The sequence below is a fragment of the Taurulus bubalis genome (assembly GCF_910589615.1).
Source record: "Taurulus bubalis genome assembly, chromosome: 1".
In the NCBI taxonomy this organism is placed as follows: domain Eukaryota; kingdom Metazoa; phylum Chordata; class Actinopteri; order Perciformes; family Cottidae; genus Taurulus; species Taurulus bubalis.
In genome coordinates, this window is record NC_136589.1 from 14,928,016 (window position 1) to 14,938,349 (window position 10,334).

General features: G+C 41.8%; 1 protein-coding gene across 4 annotated transcripts in view; it reads right to left on the minus strand.

The window, feature by feature from the left end:
• Positions 1-10,334, minus strand: part of tnika (TRAF2 and NCK interacting kinase a) — a gene marked incomplete at both ends in the record, with an annotated part of 59,259 nt that overhangs the window by 26,220 nt on the left and 22,705 nt on the right. For all 4 annotated transcript variants that reach the window (XM_079213900.1, XM_079213901.1, XM_079213898.1 and 1 more), the window contains 2 exons: positions 1,165-1,290; positions 2,303-2,359. In XM_079213900.1, the coding sequence (XP_079070026.1) occupies positions 1,165-1,290; positions 2,303-2,359 (183 nt within the window). The remainder of the gene's footprint in view (positions 1-1,164; positions 1,291-2,302; positions 2,360-10,334) is intronic.

Sequence of the window (10,334 nt, forward strand, 5' to 3'; positions counted from 1 at the left end):
TGAAGACATTTCTCTGTTGCTCCTCACAGTCACACGCCCTGCAGCCACCACAGAAACGACGGCACAAACTGACTCAACAGGGTCATGAGATCACATGAATGAATTAAGTCGTGAGTCTCTCGACCCAAACACAATGCGTCCATTCTGTCTTCCCCCTCTCCTCTCTACGTCCTGAGCGGCCTCATGCCTTCATCCTCTCCTTTCTTATTATATTGGAGGAGATTTGAAGGGGCACAATTTCAGCCGGTCAGTTCTGGCTCTGCTTCAAGCTTCTCATCATCATCATCATCATCATCATCATCATCATCATCATCATCATCATCACTTTGAATAACAGGAAGTTGGCGAGTAATGGCCGACCGCTTTCATCCCGGCCGTGCACGTGTACTCAGACACACAAAGACAAAAGAAACACTCATAATGTGCATAAACAAATGGGCCATATGACAAAGCGAACAGACTAACACACACACACACACACACACACACACACACACGCACACACAAGTTTAGGAAAAACAGGCAGCTGTTAAGTCAGGAGGAATTATGCAAGCAGTTGATCTGGCCGCTCTGTGTTTATGCATGTGTGTGTGTGTGTGTGTGTGTGTGTGTGTGTGTGTGTGTGTGTGTGTGTGTGTGTCCTCCCATTGTTGTGTGATGAATGCTACAAGATCAGAGAAGAGAGAGCTCCGTTAGATCGCGTTAACACATGATTTATCGCAGCAGCCAGCCAGCCACGCACAATAACTCATATCCTTTCTAACTTTCTCACTCACTCACACACACACACACACACACACACACACACACACACACACACACATGGTAGGTATATATATATATATATATATATATATATATATATATATATATATATATATATATATATATATATATATATATTATATGCATTTTCCAATGCATACAAACCTGCAGTCACCGCGTGCATGAACAAACTACACACTCGCTTATTTCCCATAAATGTAACTATACTAAATGGAAAGTCCCCTCTTTCTGCTTGGAGGCGCTCTACGAGAGCACAGACGTCTGCACTTTCACACACAAACGCACAAGAAGCATGCACAAACGCTGAGAGTTGCAAATGCAAGGGGGTGTAATAAAAACCAAACATGCACAAACAAACAAACAGAGATAACGGCGTACCCATAGCTGGTCATCTATACCCGGGGGGTTCTTCTTGATGAACGCTCCGTAGTAGGTGGCGATGTTCCGATGGTGACTGTACTTCTTCAGCATGTTAATTTCTGCTTTAATCTCCTCTTCCTCATCCTGGTACACACACACACACACACACACACACACACACACACACACACACACACACGGGAAGAGAGATATCAACAGGCATTAAACCGCGACCTCTAATCGTGACCCCTCAACCATATTAATAGGGATGGCGAGAGAGCAAAAAAAGGAACGGAGTCATTGATTGATTTGCATTTTGAATCCATTTATAAATTGTGGAGAAAATAAAACCTGTTGTTGCAGAGCAGACAGCTGGGCGCTAAATTATCCACAATAGCATTACTTTTTAATTACTTTTGTTTTTGGGGTTTTTTAAATTGCTGTGGTGGCAGTTGGTTACTTACGTGAAATTTCATATTCATTATGCACAATGTCAGAAATGTATGCCGTGATTACTTCATTTTAATGTTCAACGCTTGTTCGAGTAAGCTGATTTTGTACCATGGCAGCTTATTGAGTTAATCAATTTTGTGTTTGCCCTTCATTTAATTTTTCAATCATCAATTAATTCAGTCATTTGTTTTTCATTGAATTAAAGCAAATGTATTCGTGCGCAGCCAATCATACACGGTTTTCCTCTATTTGTTTATTGTTCACACCTCCCTTTTTCACACTAATTTGATCATTCATCTCCATACACCTGCATATGTTAATTTCCTTATTCAGTCATTCATGTTTCTGTTCATTCATCATCATCTCTTTTGTTGCTTCACTCCTGCAGCGCTGACGGGGAGGCGTCGCTGTGAGGATCTCCAAATAGAGCGAGAGGAGAGATTCTCTTCTGCTGCTTTACAGACTCGCCTGAGACTCCACTGCTGTCCTAATACCTCCAGCTAATATTACCATGGCAATAGGCCTGTCCTCGTTTCCTCTATGCCACATCACACACACACACACACAACACACACACACTGATTCATAGTTCATAATTAGATGACACGGTCGACAGCGGTGGTGTAATCACTTGAGATGATTTGCCGTGCGTGGGTACGTGCGCTGAGTGTAGAGGAGTAGGAAGTGTGCGTGTGTGTCTTACCCCGGTGACATCCATGACCTTGATGGCTGCCAGCTGCCCCGTCTTAACATGGCGACCCTGGTGGAAAGGAGGAGAGGAAACGCACAAGGTCAGAATCACAGGGAGACAGGGAAAAAAGACGACGAGAGATTTTATAGAAACGATAGTAGACATGACTCAACAAAGGTGACCTTGACTTTTCTCAGATTACTTAATAACTAAAAACAGGGTGCGAAAATCCCCCCGCGCCTATTATCAGACAAAAAACAACAACATATTATCTCCGGAACATCTCCGCAACCCGAGTGAGAAGATACATCTGGTGTGAAACATTGTTCAAGAAACCGTTAAGTTTAAGTATTTACGTAAACACAATTTTTGAACGAAACGACACAGTTTTTTGACTGAAACTCCTTTGAACACCCAAATGCTGTGTTCTACTATGATTGTTGTTGCAGATTCCGATTCTTTAGGTCCTAATCTTTCCAAAAAGCTGTCACACCATAATACAGTTTGAAAAACTCGGTGATCGCTCAAGGCGGCATTTTGGGGAAATCTTGCTCATATCGTGCTGGTTGTTCATAGTTTTGATCAAAATATATTTTAGAAGTGATTTTTTTGCAGATATCATTTTTTTTCGCAAGACTTTGCTGAACAAATACATACAATAAACACAAGTATTGGAATTCATTTGGAGTTCTTATGATGACTCAAACACGGGGGAAAAGAAAAAATGTCTGACACCAAAACTGGTTCCACTGTGCTTAAAGGGTTAAAACAAACAAACTGTAAACAAAAGAGTTATACCACCACCAAAACAGTGGATAAACTGCTATGAAATGCAAGAACCAACAACAGACAACAACACGTTTTCTGCTGCTAAAGCCCCTTGATGTCAAATCAAGTATTTATTGAACACTGACAAGGTATTGTAAGCAAAAATCTAAAAGTTAAAGTTAAAAACACTTATGAGCAAAACACTCCAATTGCCTCATCATATTTTTGATTAAAATATTGCTAAATCGTCACCTTTTTCCAACTTTTTACATTTTTGTTCAGCTACCATCAGTTAAGAACACACACGACATGTCAAGTCAAATATTTACATTATTTTAATAAACTTTATGTGGTCAAAGCAGGGGAGAAACTGAAATCAGGAGTCTCTGACCAGACTCAAGGCCATGACAGTGAGTTGCATTCGACTGCTCGGTCAACACGATGCCCAAATGTGTCACTTGTGCTTTGACGTGCCGTTGCAGCATCAGTCCAATCCAGTGCAACAGTCTCACATACGGCCCGGGATGGAGCAGACTTGGCTGTGTTGTGTAATATCGAGGCTAGGCAGATGCCTGAGGGAGCTCGGAGGCGAGGAACTGGGCGATCGGGAGCTGAGGGGCGAATGGAAAGAGCCAAGTGGTTTGTTTGCAACTGAGCATCTGTGCCTGTGATTAGCTAATGAAGCTAACAGGGCTGGAGAGACGCTAAAAACACTGCTGGCTATTACTTCCACCTGTCTAGAATCGACTGATTAGCACGTTGCAGTCTGAGCAGAACAGCTTAGCAGCAGTGGCCCAAACAAACAAATACATACATACACACACATAGTCAGGGATACACACAAACACACTCAAAACAAGAGCAGGACTGTTTTCTTGGAGGAGCTGTTACAGTATAAACCAGATGGCATTAAGGGTCTGGCTCTGAAACGCCTCCTTAGGGCTTTAATCGAATGGGCATTCTGATAACGAGCGCTCCGGCCAAGGCAGAGGCCTGGAATGCCAAAATAAGAACAGAAGTACTGTGTATTATGGAAAAAAAGTTGGTTGTGTCATTGCTTTTCAGTAGTAATGTTGTAGTAGCACCCTGCCACTGGGCATTAGTCTATTCTGCTTCACGTTCTACTTTCATGTCATTTTAACAGATCAATTGTACCCACCGGCTCGCCAAAACTCACTTCACTTGATGAATAGCTTGCGAGTCAGAGGTTATTCAATTTATACAGTTATTAACTGTAAAATAATGTAGGTCGCTCAATAGCTCCTTGTTCCTTTACACTCTGAAAATCCAACATCTCTATTCGGGACAAAAAGGGATGTTTTGGCTCATTAGTGGTCAAATTCCGAATTAAAGAACAAGAAAAAACACTATTACAGGTATATTCACTTGCATTGAAAAGTCACCACAATGTTTTAATTTGAGGAAGCAATCATGTTCTCAGTGCAGTAAATAAGAATACAACTCTGAATGTGTACATTCAGTGCGTTTCCACAGGATGACTGGCAATATGTTAACATCAGCTGAGGTCCCTGAATGGTCCATGATTTAAACTTTTCATTAAACAGCTCCTCTTGAAAAAAAAAGAAGAAAAACCCTTTTAAATTTGCTGATTTATTGCAAAATGAAAGTTGGGGATTTAATGATAACTCATTGTGTCACAATCCAGCAATGCACAATGCAAACTAAGCACCACTGGATGGTTGAACACTGTGATCAGTCTCTCTCTCACACACATACACACACACACACAGTCCAGCTTCTGTTCGAGTAAAAGAGCTGAAAAAAGATTGAAGAGGGATTTCTCATTAGGATCAGACTGCCCCAATTCCACGAGCACAAGGGCCGGCTTTGTTGGAGACCAACAAAGGAATTACAGCCACTTACAAATCAGAAACTCTCACACACACACACACACACACACACACACACACAAAATTAAAAAAGATCTCTCTTTTCCTCCGCTACTTGCACAGACACTCATGGGAACACAAGAGGAACGGAGAAATAAAGACATGAGGAGAGAGAATATGTCCAACAGATATTGGACGTGGACCCCATCAGAGCTGGATAAAGATTCATTCCTCTCAGACACATGACAACCTCCCTCCCTCCCTCCATCTCTCCTTCCTCCATCCCTCTTTCCTCCTTCCTTGAGCAGCGAGTAATGTCATCCAGTCGTATTGAATGTAGTGTGAAAGGAGCAAAAGAAAAGGAATTAGCACTGTCCTCGCCCTGTTCATTTATTTGCAAATTAAAAGAAGGGAAGTGTGTGTGGACGGGTGGGGTGGACCTTTGGTTAAGCAGTTAACAGGATAATGTGTGTAACAATTTGCCAAAACAAGTCTAGAAGATAAATGGTAGTGATATCAAAAACAAGTGAGAGGGACAGATGATAAATTGATCAGTGCTGAAACTAATCAGTCAGTTAATTGTCTCACCAACAGCCATTTATCAAGCTATGAAATGTCAAATACTTGCAGAGTCCAGCCTCTCTAATGTGAGGATTTTATTTGTTCTATGTTTTCTATGTTGCACAAAACAAGCAATTTGAAAACATTAACTTAAGCTCTGTGAACTTTTGACGGGGGGTATTACACTGTTCTCCAACATTTTAGACTAAGCTATCCATCCAATAATTGATCGAATGATTATCAGATTAAACATTAAAGTAAATGATTAACATTTTGACAAATACAGTAATTTGCTTTGGAGATGGTCCAGGAAGCCCTTAGCTACAATAGATTAGCTTAGTTTAGCGTAAAGACGAAGCACGGGGTTTTTAATATTTACAACATGCCGACCAGCACAGAAGCTTAACAATAAACAAAAATAACAAAAGTATCCATCGGACCAACTCGTCTATGGGTTCTGTGGTTTATTAACAATCCCATGGCCATATTTTTTTTGTAACTTAGACAGGCCCAACGTAGCTAGCTAGCTAGCTATTCCCTCTGTTTTAATTAGTATGCTATGCTAAGCTAAAGGAGCTAAACTCATTCTGTCCTTCTTCCATTTAGACTGAGGAGATTTTGAACCTCACAGGCCGATTCATCCTGTCCTCCATTTGTTTGCCTCTCTGACCTAGATCCTCTCTCTCTCTCTCTCTCTCTCTCTCTCTCTCTCTCTCTCTCTCTCTCTCTCTCTCTCTCTCTCTCTCTCTCTCCCTTCCCATCATCTAACCCTTTTAACTTCTCACAATCTCCTCTTTATGCCTATCATTATTTCTGCCCTCCTCCCTCTAGATATCTCGCTCACTTTTCCCCCGTCCCTTGTATTTTCTGTCTCCTCCTCCTCTCTCCTCTCATGACTCGCAGCTCAGACGAGTCGCCTGTGAAAAGCGGGTCCTACGTAAACATAACTGAGTCGAACGCTAACAGCATTCAGCTTTGAGCTTGACGAGCAACTATGACACGAGCCACAGACTCCCTGCAACACTTTCACTTTGCCTCTGCTAATGCTTCTCACGCCTCCTGCAAACCACAATGTACTGCAAGGGCCCCGAGTGTCTCCGGCAAGCAAAACAAACACATACCGAATACTTGCACGCACAAATGCTTTCATCTAACACTCCCTATCTGTCATCATGGTGAGCGCTAACTTTCATCATCACAGAGACATGTCAGATGAGGCATAAGAAAGTATCTTTTTACCATTTTTTCCCCCTCCTTAATCCTGTATTTTGACCAAATATGACAGTAAAACATCTGCCACTCTCTCACACACACACACACACACACACACACACACACACAGACACACACACACACACACACACACACACACACACACACACACACGGGGCTGTGATGCTGCCCAGCCAGGTGTATTTGAGCGATAACAGACCGAATTGACTGTGTTTGCTCCGCTCGGATGGCCATGCTGTGATGGAGACAGCCAACTGATACCGAACTGATCTCCAATCAGCCTTCAGGCGGCCGCATCACAGAGGAGTCATTACCTGGCGTCCTCACTGCAGGTCAGTGTTTCTAAGCTACTGTATGGAAAGTCTTCCACCCAACAAAATAGGAATGTGCTTTTATAAAGCAGATTTATTTACATTCATTCAGCTTCATTTGCAGTAGGATTATATATGTTATGGTTTTTATTTCATTCTCTTACACAATTAACTAAAAAGGTAAAACATCTATAAACCGCTCGTGTGTGATGTATGAATGTTAAATAATTCAGGGACAATACTGCTCCTGTTTACTCTGTCCCAGCATTTTTGCACTAAATGAATCAGCCTAGCAACAAATACAAATTTTACCAGGCTTAAAAATGCCACATTTTCTCAGAAAATGAGAACGAATTTTTAATCATCTGACTTGAGCTTTGAGCTAATTTGATTATTTGTGTAATCATTGCGTAACTTTTTTTGTCAGACTAACAACCAAACCCAAGGTATATTCAGCTGTTTAACCCATAAGATAAAGAAAAGTAGCAAATCCCCAAAAGTGACTGAACTTTTTCACATTTACTTGATGATTCATTCAATCTCAAAATAGTTTTGTCGATAAAATGTTAAAATCCAATACTTTAAAATGCTCCTTGCAAGTTCCCAGAGCCAAAGCTAACATCTAGAAGTTGCTAATTTTGTCCAACTACCAGCATGTATTCAACTAATCGATGATGAACTGTCGAAACAGCTGGATTTTCATGTTCTATCAATGGAAATATCGTTTCAGGACTAGTTTAAATATTCATGTAGACTGTGGAAATATAACATTTGAGTCTTTTATGTTTAAGGAAAAATAAACACACACTAATCACGTCCAATCAGGACTATTTTCAGCATGTTAAATTTTGGTGCCGTCGTCTGTATAAGATCATATACTGAGATGAAATCTGGAGATGCAAAACATATTTTGGATCCAAATTAGATGGCGCCACCTCATCTCATCTGTCAACTTCCATGAGCACCATGAGGGAGTCAGACTGTCACACAGTAGACGTCTATTCCAGTGATCATCAACGCATAATAAAGATTGATTGCACACCTGCAGAGCAACAGTAACACACCGGTACAGTACTTGGTAGACATGTGTGTGTGTGTGTGTGTGTGTGTGTGTGTGTGTGTGTGTGTGTGTGTGTGTGTGTGTGTGTGTGTGTGTGTGTGTCCATGCCCTTGCCAAGTCAATTACACAGGCCCCCCTCACCCGGACACAATTTACTATGCAGGGCACTTTGTGTCGTAGCCTAGCAACAGTCTTGGCAGGCCAGAGTACAGTGGGCACGACACTTAAGCATAGACACACACACCAACACACAAACGTACACTGTCTCTCACACACACACTTATACAAAGAGAGGGAGAGGACAGTGAATAAGAGACTGTTGTCCTGATGTGGGAGAGTATTTATTTAGAAGAAGCGATTGGGTGAGAGAAGGAGGGAGGGAAGGGGGGAGGGGATGAGAAAGGAGGGAGGGGATGAGCAGGGGAGTTGTGAAGTGAGAGCTGGATTTCACAGTGCATCTGTCCTCAGCGTGTGCTCGCTGTGTGGCCAAGCTGCAAGGTCAGAGGAAACATTTCCAATTTTACCCTAAAATGTGAAAGTGAACGAGCGCTCCGATTTAAAAATAGGCCCGTGTTGGATTTCAGGCCTTTATCCTTCACATGAGGCAGAATTTCGGCCCGATTTAGACCATTAACTAAGAATGTCATTACTGGGGGAGATTTTTAAAGCCCAACATATTAAGATTGATTTCCGACGTTCTAGAGAGCCATCGGCTTTTATTTGATTCCACAAAGCAGCTTGAATAAACTTTAAAAACGAATTACGGAGTTTATTATGGTTGACTGTTAACATTTTATGTTCAACTTGGGGGTGGGGGGGGGGGGGGGGGGGGGGTTGGTCATCATTGTGATGCAGAGCTTTTTACAAAACTACAGGGTTTCCCACACTTCCTCCACTTTCGTCAACTTTTTTGTATATATAGTCACACAATAGTTGCCGTATATCTAATGACTTTGGTTATTACCCAGATAGACAGTCATCTCAAATATAAATTAATAATGAGATGAGAAGCGTCAATCTGGGTGATGCACAATGCACAACGGCTGCTAAACTATTTCCTGGTTGAAATGGAAACCTGCTCTTCTTGTTGTGTTCAATTAAGCTGTGACAACTGACAATTCAAGCAACAACACACAACTCAAAATATCCTTTTTTACAGTGTCGTGGATGCCCATTATTTGTCTGTTTTATTCTCAATTTAGCTCACAGTTCTTTACAGAAGCCAACTTCAGATATATGTTCTCCAATGCTGTTTTAAGGAACGGAAATTATTTGATTCAGCAGTAACATGGGCCTCTAAATATAATAAAATATACATACATTTTTTTACCTTTTAATTAAAGTAAATTGCAACCATTGTATCACCACCTGCATCTTCTTTATGCTTCATGCAAAACATACAAGAAAGCAAAAACAAAGATACTGAACATGCTAATGCTTTAAACGCAAACATACACACACACACACACACACACACACACACACACACACACACACACACACACACGTGTCGAACTAGGAACAGATTGCCATACTGTGTTGCCAACTCTTTGTTAGAAAGAAATGGGTTACACCAAAATCCTAATCTGGTAATCCATGCACACAAACACAAAACATAAGGAAATAATTGACTGAGCAGCATCTAAGAATGCCGCCATTTTTCACGGCATTTTGGCCGGTATGACAGTAAAAAGTGGGCTCTGCCCCTGGGCTTTCAAACTATACATTTTTCTTCTTTCTGACAGGCAGGTCCTCGAGGGAGATTGTCCAATGCTGTCACACACCCCTCAAAACACATCAAACTACAGTTCAGGCTCGCTGCGTTCGGGGTTGAAGGATTCCAGACAACCTGTGTTTCAGTCTGTGTATCCGCCTATATCAACACCCACCGGTTCCACTCTGCAGGCTCACAAATCCTAGCATGCTCAGCAGCTGCGATGCAGAATTAAAGCTACTTTCCACCCAAAGAAAACAACTCCAAGCACAGTTCTGCTCAAAGGAGCCCAAAGAAATAAGGGGGCAATACTACCAGACACACCTCATTGCAGTTCAAACACCTGCAGTCATTCCGCATTCACACGTGCTCACGCACACGCACACACACACTCACACACACACACACACACACACACACACACAACAACAACACACGCAGAAAATCATGCGCACGCGCTGTTGTGGAGTCAGTGAGGCAGTAAATAAAAGTGACAAAGGCCTCCATTCCAATCTACTACTGCACTGCACGGGAAATAGAGAAGCAG